Consider the following 24304-nt stretch of genomic DNA (forward strand, 5'->3'; position numbering starts at 1 on the left):
TGTCAGCCCTGTGATGAGCTGGCGACTTGTCCAGGGTGTACCCCGCCTTTCACCCGTAGTCAGCCGGGATAGGCTCCAGCTTGCCTGCGACCCTGTAGAACAGGATAATGGATGGATGGATGGATGGTATATACATGCGCCTGCCCTGTGTGGGTTGTGTGGGAAAGGTCCTGGAGGACAATCTCTCTGCATTTCACCAACCACACAGTTAAAAAAAAAAAAAAAGTAAATAAGTAACTTTTACTCAAAGTACATTTTCAATAAGTTACTTTTTATTTTTGAGTCAATTTTTACACAAGTAATTTTAGTTGTACTTGAGAACAATTTCACCATAGTAACAGTACTTTTACTTGAGTAAAATAATTTAGATCTAAATTAAATTAAATGCAAATGAAATCAATAGCAGTTGCTTTTAGCGAGTGAGTTCAGATGCCAGAAAAGCTTCAACACGCTCTTAAATGTCCCATGGGTCGAGAGCTGGGGACTGGTGAAGGTCACAGGATATTATTTACAAGCCCTGATGCACTGAGTATAGGGGTGGAGTCATTCTGGAAGAGACCACGCCCATGAGCATAGAACCCTTCCATGATTTGCAGTCACTCTTCTCTCTAAGGGGACAAGTGGAGCGGAACCTTGTCCTCCCACAAGTGTTACAGGGCCAGTATTATTTCCTTTCATTTGTCATCTGTATAAAACCCATTTAATTTCAGAAAGAATCTAAAATTTCCGTGTGAATTTCACATGCTGCCACACAGTCTTAACAGAAGGGGATCTGTTTGAGGAAGGCGATTCCAGTTCACCTCTCCTCAGCTGTGGTTAGTCCTCACATGGCTGCACATCATGAGAGCAGAAGCAGATCTATGACTCATGTGTACGCAGAGCACACGGGATGTGAACATCTGCAGCTGCTGTGGGTTTTATAGTGCAGACGAGTGAGTACGATTTATAAAAGTGTAATGAGGTTAGAGTTTTCTAATGGAGCTTCCGCTGCTTTTTTCTCCCTGACTGAGCGATAAGGCAGATCACGATGACGTGTGAGATGGGAGCTGAGCTCTTTGATGTTTGAGGTTCATTAATGAAGCCGCACACACAACGTGAGATGGACAGAGTGTCCGAGAGTTTCTTTGTGAGCTTCTCTAATGATTAAACACGTCTGCAAAGCGGAGATAAAGACATGCGCCATCAGCTATTAGCGGTAGCAGTACGGCTGCTCTCTGAACTGTGCAGATCAATGCGTGTACGTTATGGAGACGTATTGAGTGGACGTATTCAGGGCAGCCGTGCGTTTCGTCTCTCCAGGCCTGACTCGTTTACATGCACAGACATGTTTGGCTTTGGGACTGAAGAAGGATATCTGTGAAGATACTCAGTCATCCAGGTACATAGTAATCTGTGGTTGGTAGAAGAGAGCAACTGGACTTGCTTGAAGATTCTTGAAGATGTTTCGCCTCTCGTCTGAAAGGCTTCCAACCACAGATTACTACTGTATGTACAGTGGTGCTTGAAAGTTTATGAACCCTTTAGAATTTTCTATATTTCTACATAAATATGGCCTAAAACTTCATCAGATTTTCACACAAGTCCTAAAAGTAGATAAAGAGAACCCAGTTAAACAAATGAGACAAAAATATTATACTTGGTCATTTATTTATTGAAGAAAATGATCCAATATTACATATCTGTGAGTGGCAAAAATATGTGAACCTCTACGATCAGCAGTTAATTTGAAGGTGAAATTAGAGTCAGGTGTTTTCAATCAATGGGTTGACAATCAGGTGTGAGTGGGCACCCTGTTTTATTTAAAGAACAGGGATCTATCAAAGTCTAATCATCACAACACATGTTTGTGGAAGTGTATCATGGCACAAACAAAGGAGATTTCTGAGGACCTCAGAAAAAGCGTTGTTGATGCCCATCAGGCTGGAAAAGGTTACAAAACCATCTCTAAAGAGTTTGGACTCCACCAATCCACAGTCAGACAGATTGTGTACAAATGGAGGAAATTCAAGACCATTGTTACCCTCCCCAGGAGTGGTCGACCAACAAAGATCACTCCAAAAGCAAGGCGTGCAATAGTCGGCGATGTCACAAAGGACCCCAGAGTAACTTCTAAGCAACTGAAGGCCTCTCTCACATTGGCTAATGTTAATGTTCATGAGTCCACCATCAGGAGAACACTGAACAACAATGGTGTGCATGGCAGGGTTGCAAGGAGAAAGCCACTGCTCTCCAAAAAGAACATTGCTGCTCATCTGCAGTTTGCTAAAGATCACGTGGACAAGCCAGAAGGCTATTGGAAAAATGTTTTGTGGACGGATGAGACCAAAATAGAACTTTTTGGTTTAAATATGAAGCGTTATGTTTGGAGAAAGGAAAACACTGCATTCCAGCATAAGAACCTTATCCCATCTGTGAAACATGGTGGTGGTAGTATCATGGTTTGGGCCTGTTTTGCTGCATCTGGGCCAGGACAGCTTGCCATCATTGATGGAACAATGAATTCTGAATTATACCAGCGAATTCTAAAGGAAAATGTCAGGACATTTGTCCATGAACTGAATCTCAAGATAAGGTGGGTCATGCAGCAAGACAACGACCCTAAGCACACAAGTCGTTCTACCAAAGAATGGTTAAAGAAGAATAAAGTTAATGTTTTGGAATGGCCAAGTCAAAGTCCTGACCTTAATCCAATCAAAATGTTGTTGAAGGACCTGAAGCGAGCAGTTCAAGTGAGGAAACCCACCAACATCCCAGAGTTGAAGCTGTTCTGTACGGAGGAACGGGCTAAAATTCCTCCAAGCCGGTGTGCAGGACTGATCAACAGTTACCGCAAACGTTTAGTTGCAGTTATTGCTGCACAAGGGGGTCACGCCAGATACTGAAAGCAAAGGTTCACATACTTTTGCCACTCACAGATGTGTAATATTGGATCATTTTCCTCAATAAATAAAAGACCAAGTATAATATTTTTGTTTCATTTGTTTAACTGGCTTCTCTTTGTCTACTTTTAGGACTTGTGTGAAAATCTGATGATGTTTTAGGTCATATTTATGCAGAAATATAGAAAATTCTAAAGGGTTCACAAACTTTCAAGCACCACTGTATGTTTCTACGCACTTTGGGATGAGATCCCTATGAGAGGACTTCCAGAAAACTGGCAGACATCTTAGCCAGAGAGGATCGTTCATTTTTGTCAACCTGGAACGACCATCACTGAACAGAGGTGGGTGTCTAAGACATCTTTTATCAGCCACCTACAATGCAGCCATCAGCATTCTGATTATGATGATCCATGAGAGGATAAATACTGGATACTCCCTATTAGTCAGACAGAACTGAGGATGCCTTTCAGACGAGAGGCAAAACGTCTTCAAGAATCTTCAAGCAAGTCCAGTTGCTCTCTTCAACCAACCACAGACTGAAGGAGGAGGTGAAAAAGCAAGTGCAGGTGGCTGACGCTTTATTAGCAGCTCCTCATTAAGTCATCGATCGGGCTTTGCTTTAGAAAAGACAAAAGGCGGCGTCTGATAAATCCATTTTAATGGAAAATGTAAAACCCTTTGAACTTCATGTACAAAGCATGTAACACTTGCACTTTTAAAATTTTGAAATTGAAGCAAGCTGTGTTTTTAAAAAAATACATCAGTGAATGTATATATGTATATATTTACACAGCATAGTAAGTCTTTAATTTTTTTTTTAATCATCGACTTCAAAACTTCACCATAGTAAATCTTAACCAAAAAAAAAAGAGAAAAAGAAATGACAAATTTTCTTAAATAAATTACAACTTTTTTTGTAAATGTCTCCATTTTACAGTGAATACTTCTTCTTAATAAAATGCTGAAGTGTGTTATTCATTTAGGCTTTCTTTACATAATATAACTTTACAATGTTTACAAGAGTTTGGCAGTTAAAATTTTTCAAAAGATATGGCATGAGGACTGCAAGTTTCAGCAATGATTCCCAAAGTACAGGCAACAGCTGGTGTTCGGATCCCGTCTCACAGTTACTGTCTCGATGTAGTGAGCGGCGTTAGGATCCCATTTAGCAAACTGTACAAGTCACATTTACATTTGATCTAGAACACAGAGCGTAGACGTCCTAAAAATAAATACATCATTTTCACATAATGTACAGTATGTAAGGAAAACGGAAAAAAAAGGAAGAAAAAAAAAACCAACAACAGACAAACAAACAAACAAACAAACAGAGTGTGAATAAAGTTTGAACAGCAGTGCTGCTGCTGCTGCTTGCGGATTATCTTCAGTTTTTGTCTCTTTTCTGTTAGATCACAGTTATCCTGATGCGTTTGGGCGATACTGCTGTGGTGTCAGTAACAAATAAATAACGTCTGTTTTTCTATTGTCTTCTTTTAAAGTCTGCTTGGCACTGGAGGTTCAGGACGCGAAGGTTAGTGTGCATATTTGGGGTTAAGTGATGAAGGCGTGCTGACAGCAGCAAGAGGAAGGGTCATGAGTTCGCCTCGTCTTCCTCCTGAGCCTCAGCGCTGCACCGCTTTAATGTTCCCACAGCATCCTTTACGCAGTGGTAAAAGATGTTCTTGACCTGAGAGAGAGAGAGGGGGAGAGGGGGTCAGTGACATTATGGATTACAGCCAGACTCTGACTCATGCGCTTTAAATAGGCTGAATAGCTGCTGAGAGAGAAAAAAGGGCTAAAATGCTAAATTACACAGCAACTCATTAATGGACACTGTGCACTTAGCAAAAAGCGAGCGCCACTGCTGAAAAACATCTATTAGACGTCGCCTGCTGAATGACTAATGAGTTCTACAAGCTCAGCTATTAAAGGTGAAAATACATACAAGGAAAACTCGATACAAAGCAGGGCGCTGTGTGCGGCACGAGGAGCACAGACACTTATAATGAGACCGAGACAGAGAGAGAGAGCACAGAGACGTGTAATATAAAACAGACACAGTGCTGAAAGTGAACACTTTCGACACTGATAGTGATGTGAAGGCTTTTGAAGACGTGCGCATTTGTCATTAGGGACAGAAGCTCTGGTCCGGAGCCACATATCCACAGTGCAAACAGGTTTCAGGTTCATGGACCTCCTCTTTATAGGTTTCATGGATATCAGCCATCCACCAACTAACACTACCGATATTTTACATTTCGCTGAAATGCTAATTACCTTTTTTAAATGTCGCGATTTGACAGATATAAACTGATGTCTCATTGATTTCCCCGTCTTTCGAGATGTTGTGCTACCACGAGGCAGCGTGCTCGCTGCCCCACCGAGCTCGATCGAGTTACTAATGCAACAATCACTTTACATTCCGGTCCATACATGCAATCCCGGGGCGGCACGGTGGTGTAGTGGTTAGCGCTGTCGCCTCACAGCAAGAAGGTCCGGGTTCGAGCCCCGTGGCCGGCGAGGGCCTTTCTGTGCAGAGTTTGCATGTTCTCCCCGTGTCCGTGTGGGTTTCCTCCGGGTGCTCCGGTTTCCCCCACAGTCCAAAGACATGCAGGTTAGATTAACTGGTGACTCTAAATTGACCGTAGGTGTGAATGTGAGTGTGAATGGTTGTCTGTGTCTATGTGTCAGCCCTGTGATGACCTGGCGACTTGTCCGGGGTGTGCCCCGCCTTTCGCCCGTGGTCAGCTGGGATGGATGGGCTCCAGCTTGCTTGCGACCCTGTAGAACAGGATGGAGCGGCTAGAGATGATGAGATGAGATGAGACATGCAATCCCGCTGCCCCATGCTCGGTCTCTGAACACTTTCACTAGCGGAAGAACCGTAAGTAGGCGGTCAATGACGGGGTTGACAAATTGGGCTAGTTTAAAAATTCTCATCATACACCAAGGCTGTTTTACAGCAAATCATCTGAATTAAAGCTAGACTGCTTTTCAGATTTTTCAAGTACAGGTCATATAAAGAATTTTCCCAGACACACAGTTATTTTTGTTTAGTGGACCGAAAGTACTGAATTCGAATCACAGACTTCCAATTTTATTTGTTTTTTTAAAAAGAACAATTAATGACTTTAGAGCCACGTGGCCCTAAATTCTCTGCTATTTTTTCCTGCTTCCCCATGACCCAATTCAACATACTACGACATGCATGACGTGGTGGGCTTTCCCCGTTTGTGCAAGGCATTGTGGGATACAAATTTGAAACAGGAGAGAAAAATGGAAGACGTGTGCGCGCGAATGAAACGTGAAAGATCGACTACAGTAACAGAAAGCGAGAAGAAAAGCGTTACGTTATATACGAAGGAAAGGAAACGCTGTGTGGTGCTGTGGAAGACGGCTGCCTCTCCAGTAGCTCTGTAATTTTTAGCTCTTTAAACCTCTTTTTTTCCACCTTTTTACTTTTCTGCTCTTCTTACGAAGACATAGTGTGTTTTATTTTTAACTTCCCGGAGGGAACCCTCCCAAAGGGATCAATAAAGTTCTATCTAATCTAATCTAGGACCAAACTAATAAATATCGGCGGTCAGTGAGCACCTCGGTGTGATCAGCTGTTCGTTTAGCGACAGAATGATGGAACTGTCAGTACACGGTCAAAGTAAACCTGCGCATGCGCACACACACACGGACTTCCTCTGTCTGCTTGACTGTGCGAAGTGAGTGATTTCATGCACATTATTTACTCGGGGAATCCCTTCAAATTAAATAATTTCCCAGCCACAGAATGGCCTGGGTTTTTTTTTGAGATATTACAAAAATAAACACAATCACAATGACCAAATTTCAGAGGGAACTAAATTTCACAGATTTTATGAAATCGAAAAGCCATCTCACTTTAAATCTAATAACTTTCCACAAAAAAAAAAGGCATTGGGTAAGTGCACACAGGGCTTTTATTATGATGTATGGAACCATTTAGAAGGGTTTATATATATATATATATATATATATATATATATATATATATATATATATATACACACACACATATACACACAACCCCAATTCCAAAAAAGTTGGGACAAAGTACAAATTGTAAATAAAAACGGAATGCAATGATGTGGAAGTTTCAAAATTCCATATTTTATTCAGAATAGAACATAGATGACATATCAAATGTTTAAACTGAGAAAATGTATCATTTAAAGAGAAAAATTAGGTGATTTTAAATTTCATGACAACAACACATCTCAAAAAAGTTGGGACAAGGCCATGTTTACCACTGTGAGACATCCCCTTTTCTCTTTACAACAGTCTGTCAACGTCTGGGGACTGAGGAGACAAGTTGCTCAAGTTTAGGGATAGGAATGTTAACCCATTCTTGTCTAATGTAGGATTCTAGTTGCTCAACTGTCTTAGGTCTTTTTTGTCGTATCTTCCGTTTTATGATGCGCCAAATGTTTTCTTTGGGTGAAAGATCTGGACTGCAGGCTGGCCAGTTCAGTACCCGGACCCTTCTTCTACGCAGCCATGATGCTGTAATTGATGCAGTATGTGGTTTGGCATTGTCATGTTGGAAAATGCAAGGTCTTCCCTGAAAGAGACGTCGTCTGGATGGGAGCATATGTTGCTCTAGAACCTGCATATACCTTTCAGCATTGATGGTGTCTTTCCAGATGTGTAAGCTGCCCATGCCACACACACTAATGCAACCCCATACCATCAGAGATGCAGGCTTCTGAACTGAGCGCTGATAACAACTCGGGTCGTCCTTCTCCTCTTTAGTCCGAATGACACGGCGTCCCTGATTTCCATAAAGAACTTCAAATTTTGATTCGTCTGACCACAGGACAGTTTTCCACTTTGCCACAGTCCATTTTAAATGAGCCTTGGCCCAGAGAAGACGTCTGCGCTTCTGGATCATGTTTAGATACGGCTTCTTCTCTGAACTATAAAGTTTTAGCTGGCAACGGCGGATGGCACGGTGAATTGTGTTCACAGATAATGTTCTCTGGAAATATTCCTGAGCCCATTTTGTGATTTCCAATACAGAAGCATGCCTGTATGTGATGCAGTGCTGTCTAAGGGCCCGAAGATCACGGGCACCCAGTATGGTTTTCCAGCCTTGACCCTTACGCACAGAAATTCTTCCGGATTCTCTGAATCTTTTAATGATATTATGCACTGTAGATGATGATATGTTCAAACTCTTTGCAATTTTACACCGTCGAACTCCTTTCTGATATTGCTCCACTATTTGTCGGCGCAGAATTAGGGGGATTGGTGATCCTCTTCCCATCTTTACTTCTGAGAGCCGCTGCCACTCCAAGATGCTCTTTTTATACCCAGTCATGTTAATGACCTATTGCCAATTGACCTAATGAGTTGCAATTTGGTCCTCCAGCTGTTCCTTTTTTGTACCTTTAACTTTTCCAGCCTCTTATTGCCCCTGTCCCAACTTTTTTGAGATGTGTTGCTGTCATGAAATTTCAAATGAGCCAATATTTGGCATGAAATTTCAAAATGTCTTACTTTTGACATTTGATATGTTGTCTATGTTCTATTGTGAATACAATATCAGTTTTTGAGATTTGTAAATTATTGCATTCCGTTTTTATTTACAATTTGTACTTTGTCCCAACTTTTTTGGAATCGGGGTTGTATATATTAGAATGGATAACGTGTGAAATTTTTTTTATTTTGATTCGTAATTTTTGAGCAAAACAAGAAAAATGTTCCCATTTTCCAGTGGCTGAAATATTTGGGCTAGTTTCAGGTCTTTTATGCGTTTTTGAGATTTAGTTGAGCTGGAAATTTGTCTGAAATCTGGCAGCCTTGGCTAATCATGGTTAATTACCTTGAACACAGTTGAACAAGAATGTCTGCCTAAAAATGAGCTGCAGGGCTGTATTCTGGATGACTGTTGGGTCTCAACTGCCCATTCGGTCCATCATCCACCTTATGCAACAGTTGTTACGAACAGTTTTGCACCCACGTCTCCATCACTGAACAGTTGATAAATTTCAACAAAACGGGTTTCATGTTAAAACTATAATGAGTTCACAAATTACTCTGATGCTCATATTCACAAGTTACTCAGAAGTTCCTGCTTACACAATGGCACTTATAAAAGGGAAACGATTTCTAATCACAACTATCTGGTCTGGTGTCACCCAGATGAGTCTGGTTCCTTTCAAGGTTTCTTCTCAGGGAGTTTTTCCTGACCACCGTCACCTCTGGTTCATTCATTAGGGGGAAGTTTATCAGTGGTTTCACTCAGGTTGGCGTCATAACATGAATACGAGCTAATAATGAATCAGCCTTTTCTTAATAAACTTTTACGAACAGTCATGAAGGCTGTATTCAGCTTAACCCCTTCAGTGCCCTTGGTCGAGTCACGTACATCATGAAATCTTTTACCGCTGTACCTTATGACGTACGCTACTCGTCATAAACACCTCCTTTTATGTACCTTACATGGCACATTACTTTTACTTCACAGTGGCACATTACCGCGAGTTGGCCTAGTGGTTAGCGTGTCCGCCGGCCTCTTGATCGCGAGTTCTATTCACGGTCGGGTCGTACCAAAGACCATCATAAAAATGGTACCCAGTTACTTGGTGTACATTGTGTTTTCAAGTACTAGTAATTCATGTTTATGGACAGGTTCTCGTTGACAAGACCCATTGTCTTGTTTTTTGTTTTTTTGAAGTTGTTTCTGATTACTAAAGTTATTTTTACTCTACAACAGTGTTTTTTTGTTATTTTTCGAAACAAATACTAAAAATATAAAAGTTCTGAACAAGATTATCAAAATATCCCAATTTTGACCTATTTTTGTCCTATATGCCCGGCACATTACAATTAATTATGGGTGGCAGCCAAGGGGTTAAACACAAAACAACTACCTCCATTTGCTTCTCTTTTCTTGTGCTTTTGGCAATCTTAAAACAGACATCTGACTTCTTGTTGAATCTATTTGTACAGTCAATCACACAACAGCTTTTCCCCATTTTAGGTTTGGTTTTTTTGTGTTTTCGCAGCACTAGAGCTGTGTTACTTCTGCCTGCAGTGATGCCCCGTGCATTTCCACTACTGTACGTTGCTGCACCCTCTGCTGTCTAAACAACACAATTACAGCGAGGAAAAGCTAAAATAATCGCAGTTCGTTATTTGTACTTGATTTGAATCATCACTTTGTATCGTGATTTATCATCAGACACTATATGCCTAGTTATAATTAACTACAGGGAATTTTTTTTTATACAAAATTAATTTCTGCTGAAACACTACACAAAAGACAGTCATTTTGGTGTCTCCCGGTCTGATGGTGTCACCCGGTGTGGTCTGCACCCACTGCACCGCTCAGTGACGCCGCGGAGTTCATATATTTAAAATTTACAGCCAGAATTAATTTATTTCTGTTAAACTGCTTTGCAATAAGGTCCATTGTTAAAAGCAATATGCTAATAAAATTAATCAAATTGTATATTATGTTACAGGCATTTAGCAGAGGCTCTTATCCAGAGCGATATGCAACAAACCCAGAGCAGCCTGCGGAGCAGTTGGGGATGAGGTGCCTTGCTCAAGGGCACTTCAGCCATTCCTGCTGGTCCAGGGAATTGAACTAGCAACCTTTTGGTCCCAAAACTGCTTCTCTAACCTTTAGGCCATGGCTTCATTACTGAATTACTCTTTAAAAAAAAAAAATCACTTAGCATGTAATCTGTAGCATAAGTCAAGTGGTTTTGTTTGTTTTTTAGGCTAATTGTTATAAATGCCGTTGTGCCCCACTCAAATCTCCGGCCGCTGCTGCTTGTGTGTGCGCTTCCCTAGTATTTGAGCTCTTGGTAATACGTGCTGATTATTAAAAGTCTTCATGCATGCGTGTCCTGGTTTCCAGCATTTCCATGTTTTGAGTAGCCCTAGGTACAGAGTAGCTGAGTAAGCTGGAAGAACTCGCTTCTTCTTTGAAACACAACGGACTAGTTTATACAAGCGCTCCAGACTCGAGTCAATAAACACAAAAGATCCGTCAATTAAAAAGGTTCCTTAGGAACCTTTTTAATTGATGACTCTTCTGGGGCATCGGTCGAAATAATGTTTTCTGGCATCTTTCATTTTACAGCCTGGGGCAAGAGGTTCACGTTTAAAAAACAAACAAACAAACAAACAAACAAAAATAGATTCTTTGTGTACCAAAGCTAAATTAAAGAAATATATCCATAATTACAATTTAATTATAACTAAAGGCGATAGAAAATCCTACTGATCAGAACTGTGTGGACGTGTAAGATCACATACTGACTGACATCAGTGTCTACTCAGCACCGAGTTTAAAAAAAAACTGCACATGATGTCTGGATTATGAAGGTATAAAACTAGTTTTACTGTTCTCTCATTGAAATGGCGACTATCACACAGCATATTAATGATTTAGTGAGTTTTGCCAGCAAGAGCATGTTAATTTTAGCCCTTTTGAACTACATTAGTTTTAATTGAGGGTGTGATACTGTAAGGTAATAAATCCCATGTAACGTAAAGGGATTTCATTCCCGTCTGAACCAGTCACATCAGTAGTTTTATATGGATTGTGTGTCCCCCAGTCTGGAAAGATTTACCTTCTATAAAACGATCAGTAGAAATGATCTCATTTCATCTGAACTGACATGTTATGAAAGATTCCATTATATCTAGTAAGGAAAGAGGATTAGTGCTGTTTCTTGAGTATAAAGACACTCCAGGAATGTCTCTTTTCTGCCATCTCCTCCAATAAAGACTAAAATAAAACACAGACGATGTTTAAGCACAATCCTACAGCTTATAGTGCTTATAATAATCGCGTCAGTCAGTTCATATTAAACTGATGTGTACATTATGGGCATGAAATGTTGAGTGTGAAAACCTTTTCATAGTATTAGATATAAAACGTGATCATCTCATTAGTACAACTACTGCACTAATTCTCATTCATTTCACTGTTTAAAAAAGTGTGGGGTTCAACAGGTATCAAACATCAAGTGGGCCTGAATACAACAGCAGAAAAAAAGAAACCAGGAAAAACTCCTTTCTTTTGCAGTCAAAAATAAATTTATCACAGAAGTGGCCGAGGGATTCTTACGTATTAGTATAAATATGCAGGTCATTGTAGGAAATCCCACATGCTGATTGGTCGAGAGATTCGGATTATTTCTCGATAATCACCTTGAGCAACTCGGCAAAATGGTGGCCAATCACTTCATCACCATAAGTGAGGAAGAATTACACATGATGAAAGAAAATGCTGTTCCTCAAAGCACTAAAGATACTATGAAGTTTGGTCTAAAACTATTTAAAGGTAAGGTGGAATTGGGATTTATTTTATGTTTCAAAACAAAGTATTTTATGTCACTCGGTGTAGAAAATAGCTTCTTCCCCAGGGCTGTAAAAGCTCTGCTGGAGGCCTGATCCAGACTTGGACTCACACACTGCACCTTACTGTGTTTGGCTACATTAAATAATTACATACTACAATTTATACTGCTGCTTATATGCCATTATGCTGCTTTTAAAAGGTTTTGTGTGTGTGTGTAATATATATATATATATATATTAGTGCTGTCAAGTGATTAATTAAAATATTTAATTGCGATTAATGTCGCGACTGTCATAGTTAACTCGCGATTAATCGCAATTTAATCGCACATTTTTGTCACATGAAAAACCATTGTAATTCTCTTACCAGCATAAAAAAGTGAATGGGCTTGCTCACCGTTACTACGGGGGTACTCGGGGGATCCGAGATCCCCTGAAACAGACATGAGATCCCTTGAAAACATGATTTGGGAAATGTTGGGGGGTCTCTAAAATATTGGCAAAATGATGTTTATTGACATAGCAATCGTGTGTAACAGGAAGCATTTGCATATCTGAAGTGAGCGTGCGATGGAGAGCTGCGCTCTGAGACAAGCGCAAGCACCCCCCCCCCCCCCCCCCCCCCCCAAGGGAAAAAAAAGGGACCCCCCGAAAATATCGGCATAGTTCGAACACTGGTTGTACCAATGTTTTTTTTTTTATTGCAGAGCATAACACGTCTTGTCACAGCCACTGCAAAGTGCGGCTGGAGCCGCCGATGGGAAAACGAAACTTAAACCGAGCACCGTGGCTCTTCGGGGGAGGGCAGAGGACTCTGGCTGTGCGGGGCGTGGCATCATGTCACAGAGCGTTAATCTCGCGATAAAAAAATGATCGCCGTTAAAATTGAGTCAAGTTAACGTGTTAATAACGCGACATTTTTGACAGCACTAATATATATATATATATACACTCACTGGCCACTTTAATAGGAACTTGTTCTTGATTCTAAGATTCCTGTTCTTGACTGCAGGAGTGGAACTCAATGTGGTCTTCTGCTGTTGCATGGTGAAATGCTTTTCTGATCAGCACAGTTGTAAAGAGTGATTATATGAGTTACTATACTATCTTTCCTGGCAGCTTGAACCAATCTGATCATTTTCCTCTGACCTCTCTTATCAACAAGGCGTTTCCACCCACAGAACTTTAGCTCACTCAGTGTTTTTTGTTTTTCACACTATTCTGTGTAAACTCTAGAGACTGTTGTGTGTGAAAACCCCAGGAAATCAGCAGTTTCTGAAATACTCAAACCAGTCCATCTGGCACCAACACCCATGCCACAGTGAAAGTCATACTTTATCACAATTTTTCCCATTCTGATGCTTGAAGTGAACATGAACTGAAGCTCTTGATGTGTATCTGCATGATTTTATGTATTGTGCTGCTGTGAAGGGATTGGCTGAGTTGATAACTGCATAAAGCAGCAGGTGTATGGGTGTACCTAATAAAGTGGCCAGTGAGTATATATATATATATATATATATATATATATATATATATATATATATATATATGAGCCCTCAAACAGTGTTTTGTTGTATAGTACTGTGCAATGACAGTGAAGAATCAATCAATCAATCAATCAATCAATCAATAAGTGACAAGTCTGCACCGCACCGTTATTACATTTGCATGCCGCTTTTGAAGTTTGAAATAAATTATTTTTTAAAAAATAATCACCTGTGTATTTATACTAAAACAATTCTCCACCTCAGGCTCAGTGAATATCAACCTCGACTTTGTCTTGGTTATTATTCACCGATAGTCACTTCGTCCTTGGTGGATAATTGTTAATTAATTATTCTAACCACATTCACTGGATAGGCGCCATCACACTCTCTGATTGGCTACTCTACTACTAGGATATCAGCTCATATACCGTGAGTAGAGAAAAACAAAACGGCGGAGCGTGCTGCTGAACCAGCTGAGGACGAAATAAAAACTCGACTCGAAAACAAAACCCCAAAAATTGTTAGCAAAGTATTTAAAAGAAACAGAAATAGCTAAAAGAATATAGTTTTTTGTTTGTTTGTACCCTCCTCCACGATATCAGTGGCGGTAAAGCACCTTTAAGTTGGTTTGCCAACCACCAAAAAACAAAAAAAAAACAAAGAAGAAGAAAACTAAAACAAACAAACAAACAAAAAAAAGCAACAAAATATGGAATAAAAGCATCTGATGGTAAAAGCATATCTTTTTTTCTTTATTTTTCAAAAATTATTAATAGCATTTTTCACAAATTGCTCCCGTCATTCCGCCGGTTTGTTTACATTCAAAGTGGAAATTATTTTGTTGGATGTTTTGTATAAAGGTTTTATTTATCGAATTTGCAAAAAATAAAAATGCTCTGTTTGTCAAAACCCAGTGACTATGGGGGCGTCATGGCTCAGGTGGATAAGGCGCCATACCATAAATCCGGGAACCCGGGTTTGATTCCGATCTGAGGTCATATCCCGATCCCTCCCCATCTCTCTCTCCCACTCATTTCCTGTCTCTACACTATCCTATCCAATAAAGGTGAAAAAAGCCCAAAAAATATCTTTAAAAAAAAAAAAGTGAATATGGATAGAATAAAACAGATATTCTGCTCAATCTCGGCGTACATGGCTTATAGCTGACTCGGTGCTACGTGCCTCGTCGTCTGTCAGCTCATGTACGACTCGATTTTGTGGAATAATTGGTAAATATAATGGTACGTTTTATATATTTAAAGTGAATGATATTTAGGTAAATTTTACTTTTATTTGTTTTATTTGTTGAATTTCACCATCAAAGCTCAACTACTTCATTTATGACTTTTCTACCCTCCATCAATTTCCCCCTCCTGACCTAAAGAGGATCCCATCCCACAGAGTTGGGTCCTTAGAACTGGAACCTGAGGGTGAGATCTCACTCTTGGAGCGTGCTTAGATATCAGATAAACGACATCAAGTGCCCTAAAGACCTGTGGTGTGGTGTAATGTGTAGAAAGTCTTCAGGTCTGCGAGAGAAGTGGCTCGTACCTGTAGCTTATCTTCGTAGTTGATTTCCTCTTTGGAGGAGCGCAGCTCCTGGGTTAAGTGGAAGGAGTGCACCACATGCTCCGGCGAGACAAAGTCATTGATCACCTGAACGCAGCTGTGCAGGTTCTGCACCTGTGAAGGCGAGAAAGCGAGATGAAGGATGAGTGCAGGAGTGTCAGTGGACACACACTGCACCTCCCCACTCACACATTTATTAACTTTTAACACTTTCACCTAAAAAGGGTGTCCTGTGACATTTAGAATTTGACTTTTTGTCCACAAAGGTGTAAAGCACAAGGCATTGCATATGTCCTCTGAACCAGAGCTAAGTATATCTAAGAGAGATGAGGTGTGTGACCTGGTGCAGGGCTCCAGCAGGGACAAGGACCGAGTCTCCCAGGAACTGGACAACGGTGCTGCCCTGGACGCCGTGCTCCTCAAGCAGACGCTGCCTCTGCTTGCGGCTAAGGTACCAGCTGGGCTCCCTGATTGGATCGTGCTCTGGTAGGATCTCCACACCTTGCTCTTTAGAGATCTGCAAGCCACAAAACATGATACCGGGTCAGAAACCATGGCCCCATTTACACCTGGTATTAATATTTGTCTCGAATGATCCGGTCCCAAGCGGACGGCTGTGACGCATAGCCGTTCACACGTGGTGATAAAACGAGTCTCCCGTGACCGCTTACGTTCAGCAGTGGAAAGGGTGTCGCCAACATTCTCATTCACTTTAAAATATATCATGATTAAAAATTCTCCAAGACTTATGATTCAGATGACAAGCCTTAACAAATACGCAGTTCCTTGCAAATGACATAACTGCACTGATGACTATGAAGAAAAAAATGTATTTTCGTAACTCAGTAAAGTACGGAAGCCGAGAGAGGCCCTTCATATAATCTCATCTCATTATCTCTAGCCGCTTTATCCTGTTCTACAGGGCTGTAGGCAAGCTGGAGCCTATCCCAGCTGACTACGGGCGAAAGGCGGGGTACACCCTGGACAAGTCGCCAGGTCATCACAGGGCTGACACATAGACACAGACAACCATTCACACTCACATTCACACCTACACTCAATTTAGAGTCACCAGTTAACCTAACCTGCATGTCTTTGGACTGTGGGGGAAACCGGAGCACCCGGAGGAAACCCACGCAGACACGGGGAGAACATGCAAACTCTGCACAGAAAGGCCCTCGCCGGCCACGGGGCTCAAACCCGGACCTCCTTGCTGTGAGGCAACAGCGCTAACCACTACACCACCGTGCCGCCCCTTCATATAATCCTTTTTTTTTTTTTTAATTCACCTTGTTATCCCGAGATAACGACATAATTAATTCAGGATCTCGAGAAAACAACACAACTAATTCGAGATCTCGAGAAAACAAATCAATTATTTCATGATCTCGAGTAAACAGCTGAGAAATGGTTCATTCAGGTACGCCAAGGGACTTGTGATATGCTGACTTTGGGGCTATTTCTCATTCTGTATAGACGCAACTTTGGTCATTAGAATGTCTGGAATAATCGATCACCTAATAAGGCAATATTTTGATCAGGGGTTGACACAGGGAGAGATTGCATTAAGTCTTTTAATAAGGGATAATTTCAAAATTAGTCCGCGGCTCCTCCGCAGAAGACTGGCCCCCCTCTCTCTCAAGGCATCGTAAAAAGCCATTTCTGCTCTGTTACATGTCCGCCAATTTCTAAGTCTTCATTGTCTGACCCACAGGGGGCGCTCTGCTAGAAATCTCAGCTGTTTTCTCGAGATCATGAAATAATTGTTTTGTTTTTTCGAGATCACAGAATAATTGTCTTGTTTTCCCGAGATCCTGAATTAATTATGTCGTTATCTCGGAATAACGGTTTTGTTTTCTCGAGATCTTGAATTAGTTGTGTTGTTTTCTCGAGATCCTGAATTAATTATGTCGTTATCTCAGGATAACAAGGTGAATAAAAAAAAGATTATATGAAGGACCTCTCGAGGCTTCCGTAGTAAAGGACACGACCTTCACATTCACTTTTATGCATCATATTAAAAGTTTTACCCTCATTTTTCTCTCATACTGGTTGTATCAACTTTTTCCCTCATTTTATTCAAACATTTATTCGCACTCGTAAAAAAAAAAAAAAATCCACATCTAATAGATACAAACAAAACCATCGCGCAGCCTGTCAGCTAATGAATACTGTTTATGAATACCAGACGACCAGCCCTACAATAAAGTCTGCATGCTGTAAAGTAGTTTAGTTTCCCATTTGCCCTGTAATTGCTGCATGTAAAGGCAAGGGCAAACTAAGGAGAGCTCTGAGAATCGTTCTCTTAACTCTGCTGTCTTCTGCATGACAGCATCCGACCAAGAGCCACAAGAACAGAACAGGCAGTTTAAAGGAAGCGACGTAATTAAATGTACCCTATAAAACTTCCCTGAGGAGGAATGCAGGGTTTTATAAGGACATCCACCAACACAGCACAAGATAACAAGCTAGACAGAGCATGAGGAAGAGACAGACAGAAAGCTGCACTGCTGACGTGAAGCACCATGAAAAGGAAGGAAAGCAGTAACCTTGTGCAGAAATTCTTTAACTTTCTCCACATCTTTGCTCGCATAGACGTGCCATAAGGCTCCAGGAGTCTCGCTCGAGTCCTTTAATCTCTTTTTCACATTGTCATCCAGATCCTCTTCCTCCAGCCTCTTCAGCACTCCTGAGCACAAACACATGAATATATTAACACACAAAATATTACACGGTCAGCTTAACATACAACAAAGACAGGCTGCCTGACAATAACTTTGGCGTTCTCCTTTGAAGAGGTTGTAATGTTTAATAACTAATTCTGATGAGGCGAGTGGGCGTCAGCTTTTCTAACACATTTCTCTCTGCACTAGGCCCAGGAGACAGAGCGCTATAAATAAAGCCCGGCAGGAACGGGACAAGAAGGAGGGAGGGAGGGAGGGAGGGAGGGAGAAAAGGAAGGAATGAAGCATCTAAGTAAAGTTTTCTTGACAGGAAACAGGGCACAGCTGATGTATAGTTCCAGACCTGAGGTTTGCCAAGACACAAAGGATTGGAGGTGTGGGCTTCGCTCTTGCCAACTCTGCAGTAATCCTTCAGTCTTCTAAAAGGAACTCATACTGAAGATGACAACTGCAAGTATTAGCACTTGTTCACTTAAAGCAGATACGCAGAACCATGGCCTCACTTTCATTTATAAACGCCTTGAGACCTCAAGAATGGCACAGGAATAGTTTTAAGCGTTAACAATAAATCTAATATAGTAATTTTTAACGATTAAAGTGATTTATATAGGTAGCGGTCTGAGTGAATGACCTCGACGTCCGTAACGTCACAGCAGGAAGTCTATCGGTCTCATCGCCATTTCCGCTATACTAAAACACAGAGCTGACCGCAACTCCGATCCTCCATTTTGAGCTAATTCATCGCCATGCCACGTAGATGTGTTGCTGGCCGAGCAGCAACATGACAGAAAGTGGATTTACAGTGGTGCTTGAAAGTTTGTGAACCCTTTAGAATTTTCTATATTTCTGCATAAATATGACCTAAAACATCATCAGATTTTCACACAAGTCCTAAAAGTAGATAAAGAGAAGCCAGTTAAACAAATGAAACAAAAATATTATACTTAGTCATTTATTTATTGAGGAAAATGATCCAATATTACATATCTGTGAGTAGCAAAAGTATGTGAACCTCTAGGATTAGCAGTTAATTTGAAGGTGAAATTAGAGTCAGGTGTTTTCAATCAATGGGATGACAATCAGGTGTGAGTGGGCGCCCTGCTTTATTTAAAGAACAGGGATCTATCAAAGTCTGATCTTCACAACACACGTTTGTGGAAGTGCATCATGGCACAAACAAAGGAGATTTCTGAGGACCTCAGAAAAAGCATTGTTGATGCTCATCAGGCTGGAAAAGGTTACAAAACCATCTCTAAAGAGTTTGGACTCCACCAATCCACAGTCAGACAGATTGTGTACAAATGGAGGAAATTCAAGACCATTGTTACCCTCCCCAGGAGTGGTCGACCAACAAAGATCACTCCAAGAGCAAGGCGTATAATAGTCAGTGAGGTCACAAAGGACCCCAGGGTAACTTCTAAGCAACTGAAGGCCTCTCTCACATTGGCTAATGTTAATGTTTATGAGTCCACCATCAGGAGAACACTGAACAACAGTGGTGTGCATGGCAGGGTTGCAAGGAGAAAGCCACTGCTCTCCAAAAAGAACATTGCTGCTCGTCTGCAGTTTGCTAAAGAGCACGTTGACAAGCCAGAAGGCTATTGGAAAAATGTTTTGTGGACGGATGAGACCAAAATAGAACTTTTTGGTTTAAATGAGAAGCGTTATGTTTGGAGAAAGGAAAACGCTGCATTCCAGCATAAGAACCTTATTCCATCTGTGAAACATGATGGTGGTAGTATCATGGTTTGGGCCTGTTTTGCTGTGTCTGAGCCAGGACGGCTTGCCATCATTGATGGAACAATGAATTCTGAATTATACCAGCGAATTCTAAAGGAAAATGTCAGGACATCTGTCCATGAACTGAATCTCAAGAGAAGGTGGGTCACGCAGCAAGACAACGACCCTAAGCACACAAGTCGTTCTACCAAAGAATGGTTAAAGAAGAATAAAGTTAATGTTTTGGAATGGCCAAGTCAAAGTCCTGACCTTAATCCAATCGAAATGTTGTGGAAGGACCTGAAGCAAGCAGTTCATGTGAGGAAACCCACCAGAGTTGAAGCTGTTCTGTACGGAGGAACGGGCTAAAATTCCTCCAAGCCGGTGTGCAGGACTGATCAACAGTTACTGCAAATGTTTAGTTGCAGTTATTGCTGCACAAGGGAGTCACACCAGATACTGAAAGCAAAGGTTCACATGCTTTTGCCACTCACAGATATATAATATTGGATAATTTTCCTCAATAAATAAATGACCAAGTATAATATTTTTGTCTCATTTGTTTAACTGGGTTCTCTTTATCTACTTTTAGGACTTGTGTGAAAATCTGATGATGTTTTAGGTCATATTTATAAAAAATTCGAAAGGGTTCACAAACTTTCAGGCACCACTGTACGTTGCAATCATGGCCCAAGAATGTTCAAACGGCAAAGATTTGGACGCGTTTTGCGAGAAGTTCACAGGCACTATGAAGTGGTATCTCCTCTGCACATTTTACTGAAGACTCGTACGAAACCTCTGATCTGTTGAGGAGCGTTGGCTGTAAGCCCGTATTGAAAGAGGGTGCAGTACCAACAATTAAAGGAAAAGAACACAAGTATTTATTTTATTTATTTATTTATTTATTTATTTATTTTTAAAAGGAAAGTTCAGTTGCACCAGTTCTCCCGGAGTAAGCCGAGGGTTGTTGGTAAAACCCAGGACGGAATGGGATGTGACATATTACTCGGACAGTGACCTCCCTACAGTTGTTGCCAAAACCGGTGACATCCCGTTCCGTCCCGGGTTTTAGTAATTGCCTGAGCCGAGTAGTAATGGCGGAGCACACAGTATGGAGAAAATGGAGAATGAGTGGAGCAGCCGTTTGATTTCTAAACTGAATATCGCTGCCATCTCACCCTTACATGGAAGAAGCGAATGAATGGAGAACTGAACAAACAACTGAAAGTCAGATTGTTTTGAAACAATCAGCCACAAGATCGACCTTCAAGAAGCGAGAACACAGACGGGTAAGCTCCGAATCTCATTTGGATAAAAAACCCAACAAAAACAACACCACGTTGTTTACCTGCATTTAGATTAATACATGTAACTTGTATTGTGTGTTTAAGTTACCGGTGTAAGATTATTTAATTTGCTTCAGAATGTGATTGTCTCAGTTCATCTGATTATTTAATTAGCCTTTTACATTTTATCAGTGAAAATGCATGCATGTACATGTATGTTGCATAAGTTATAACACCCATCCTGTTTTAATGAGAGTCAACCCACAATCAATGAAGTCAAATCAGTCTTAGCTGAGCAAGTCGGTGATGGTATTTCTTACTTTCACCGTAAATGTTTATTTATATGACTTTGGTCTATAGCTATCAAAGGCCTCGGCCTTAAAACCGGTTACCGCTGTGACGTCACATGCTCAGGGCTGGCTGGCTCAGCGGGGCAGCTCGAATCCCAACCGTGCAGTCGATTTTAACTCTCAAAAACATATATTATTTTATTCCCATTTATGCAGCATACAAGAGTCAACGATGGAGACACTATCTACTCAGAAATTTATTTAAAAATAAAGGTTCTGCGTATCTCTTTTAAAGTCAATCTCTGTGCTTGCTCTGTGCTGGGAGGATGAAATCGGGCAGCGTTTCAGCCATGGACATGTGGAGCTTTTCGCTGCGTTCTGTGGAACGCGTCTGGAGAGAGCACGCTCTCGGCGTCTGTTCGCTCCAACAACAGCCTTTGCCGTCTGATCGCTGGGAAAAGCTCCTGCAGCTCGTCCAGATGCTCATAACCCCCACCCAAGCAACACTATACTGTTTCCAGAATTCCTTAATGTCTTTACCGTGTGTGTTTCCGAGCTCGATGACACAGAGAAGCGCGAGGAGAAAACAAGCCCATTTTGGTCCCAAAAAGACAGCGAAAAGCAGTAGAATGATTTTTCCGTCTGTTACTGGCTCTCCTCATGAAAATGAAGGCTGACCTCCTTTCAAGGCATTCTGTTTAAAAGGGAAGGACGGAGGTAGTAGAGAGCCTCACCTGTTTTAGAGAGGACGCCGTTCCCTTTGGCCACTCCAACGTAAACGAGCACGCTGACGACGTCGGATACTTCCATGTGCAGGTTGGCTGTGCCGAAGTCCTGCTCCTGAGATGATGCAACGCCTGAAACACAGAAAAACACGCTCGCTTACTCACTCACCTCTCAGTATCTCTCAGATACTTAGAAGTCATGTCAAACCATTACAGGAGTCTGTTCGACCGAGATTGTTCACTGATATTTGAGAAACGCCTATTACACAAGTACAGATTCTTAAATCATAGTGCACAGACGCATATCGATGATGCAGACAGAAATATATTGAAACATACAGACACTGAGCACACATCTCAACTAAGTTTGGATTTTGTAGCCTGAGACGAAAGTTGGCATATTACGTACACTGAGTTTTCACAGATCTCTACTTTATAGTTCATTCATTCATGGCTGTAATTGTTTTCTTGATGTGCCTTATCTTTAAGAGTTCATGAGCAATATTTTCATTCAGCCCATATCAATAAACAGATGTGAAGCTAGATGTAGTGAGGAGGACAGAACTGCAGTACCGTATGCGCAGCAGAGACGAGGGCCGAGGTCGGGTCGCACGAAGAACGAGGGCAGATGAGAGGCCAAGTTCAAATTCCCCTCTGGGTCTGAATACTCAGGCAGAGGGAGGTTCTTCATCAGATCATCATACCTACACACACACACACACTTAACACTCTCCTGCATACAGTCTGCTTTTGTGTAAAGTTAAAAAAAAAAAAACCCTCTCCACACTTCAACCCGGCATCTGTAATGTACCTAGAAGGCATTAGAGCCATAAACTCTTCTCCTGAGGGCCAGTCTTTCAGCCTGTACACAATCGCCTCGCCATCTCTGGATTTGGGCCGCTCTGAAGTCGAGAAAGAGATGAACGGACACAATTTAAGACAGAAAGGGATACATCTGGAGAATGTGATTACAGATAATAGTTATTATGTTCACCCAGCTGAACAGTTTTCAGGTCTACTCACTTGTCAGGTCCTCAAAGCCGTCCCAGAACTCTTTGATGCCTGAGTTGGAAACCACGCCGTCCTTGCAGTTCAGCAGATCCCCCTGGTGGTCGGCGAACTCCTGGCTGAAAGCTTCAGCCTTCCACAGGCTGGCGTTGAGCTTCTTGTGAACCCCTGAGACGAGCACAGGCTGGAAAAACACCACAGAGGAAATGGGCCTTTAATGACAGCCAGGATCAGAGCAACTCTCAGACTGTTCCCTTTTCACACAGTGGAAAATATGAAGCCTGGAGGAAGGGAAAAACCTTAACGACTACAATATGTAATACATCAGCAACCAGCATGCTTTAGTTTTATCTGTAAATGCCTCAGCACTCCTATATATGTGTGCAGTGCCCCTGCTTTCAGAGGCAGACTCAAACCCGCTGACACAAACACCTTTACCGGACGACATATAATAAACGCCTCCTTGATGCACAACCCTGCGGCCTTCTCAGACAACACCACGCACAGCTGGCTGCTGCTCGGGAAACACGCACGGTCTGAACACAGCCGTGTCGTTATTAATGATGTACGCTTCCTTTGGAGCTGTAAACTCATGGTGCTGAGAGCAGGAGCTCTGTAAATGCCATTTTGAGTCATGGAAGAGAGAAGAACGACGGCAGAGGAGAGGAAAAGAATAAAACAGTAACACCTCACCAGCAGGGGGTGCTGAAGACCTGCACCAGCACACTACTGAACGACAGAAGAGGAAAAGCGCATGCACTATATAAACAACCTTCATACTCTGCTCTTGCCTTCTTTGTTTCTCAAACATACCTTGCTATTTTGGGATGTGCACGGTGAACGCTTAGCTAGGATGAGCCGAGTGGTTTGCAGCGGTGTGACTAACCTGTCCCTGCTTCCAGCACTCTCTGAACACTTTCCAGTTGTTGCTGTTGCGGTGGTCTTTGAGCCAGAGCAGTCTACGATCATGCAGCCAGCAGTGGGGAATGTCTGCGTGCTGCTCAGGCACGTCTTCAGCTTGTTTCCTCCTCTCAGCCCTGGCCTCTTCCTGGGGTTTGGCCTTTGGGCTCTGCTTAGTGCTGCGGTCTGCCGGTATCTTATTCTCCACTACTGACGCAATGATGTCATCCAGGATGTTAGGCATCGTGCGACCACTTTTCCCGGTCTGAGCAGGGACACATAGGACACAGAGAAAGTATTATTTTTATTATTATTAGTAGTAGTATTTTAGGGACTGTGACTGAGAGCCTGTTCAGGGCTCGACATTAAGGACTGCCCGATTGCCCGGGGCAAGTGAAAC

At 41.7% G+C, this 24304-nt stretch overlaps 1 protein-coding gene across 4 annotated transcripts in view; it reads right to left on the bottom strand.

Annotated features, from left to right (window-relative positions):
- Positions 1–3616: 3616 nt before the first annotated feature.
- Positions 3617–24304, bottom strand: part of jmjd1cb (jumonji domain containing 1Cb) — a 295070-nt gene continuing 274382 nt past the window's right edge. For all 4 annotated transcript variants that reach the window (XM_060939596.1, XM_060939595.1, XM_060939594.1 and 1 more), the window contains 9 exons: positions 23891–24169; positions 23020–23188; positions 22808–22898; positions 22570–22700; positions 22006–22128; positions 17842–17981; positions 15633–15809; positions 15275–15406; positions 3617–4569 (listed from right to left, as the gene is read on the bottom strand). In XM_060939596.1, the coding sequence (XP_060795579.1) occupies positions 4474–4569; positions 15275–15406; positions 15633–15809; positions 17842–17981; positions 22006–22128; positions 22570–22700; positions 22808–22898; positions 23020–23188; positions 23891–24169 (1338 nt within the window). In that variant the 3' untranslated portion in view covers positions 3617–4473. The remainder of the gene's footprint in view (positions 4570–15274; positions 15407–15632; positions 15810–17841; positions 17982–22005; positions 22129–22569; positions 22701–22807; positions 22899–23019; positions 23189–23890; positions 24170–24304) is intronic.

This window comes from Neoarius graeffei, chromosome 14, assembly GCF_027579695.1.
Source record: "Neoarius graeffei isolate fNeoGra1 chromosome 14, fNeoGra1.pri, whole genome shotgun sequence".
Taxonomy (NCBI): domain Eukaryota; kingdom Metazoa; phylum Chordata; class Actinopteri; order Siluriformes; family Ariidae; genus Neoarius; species Neoarius graeffei.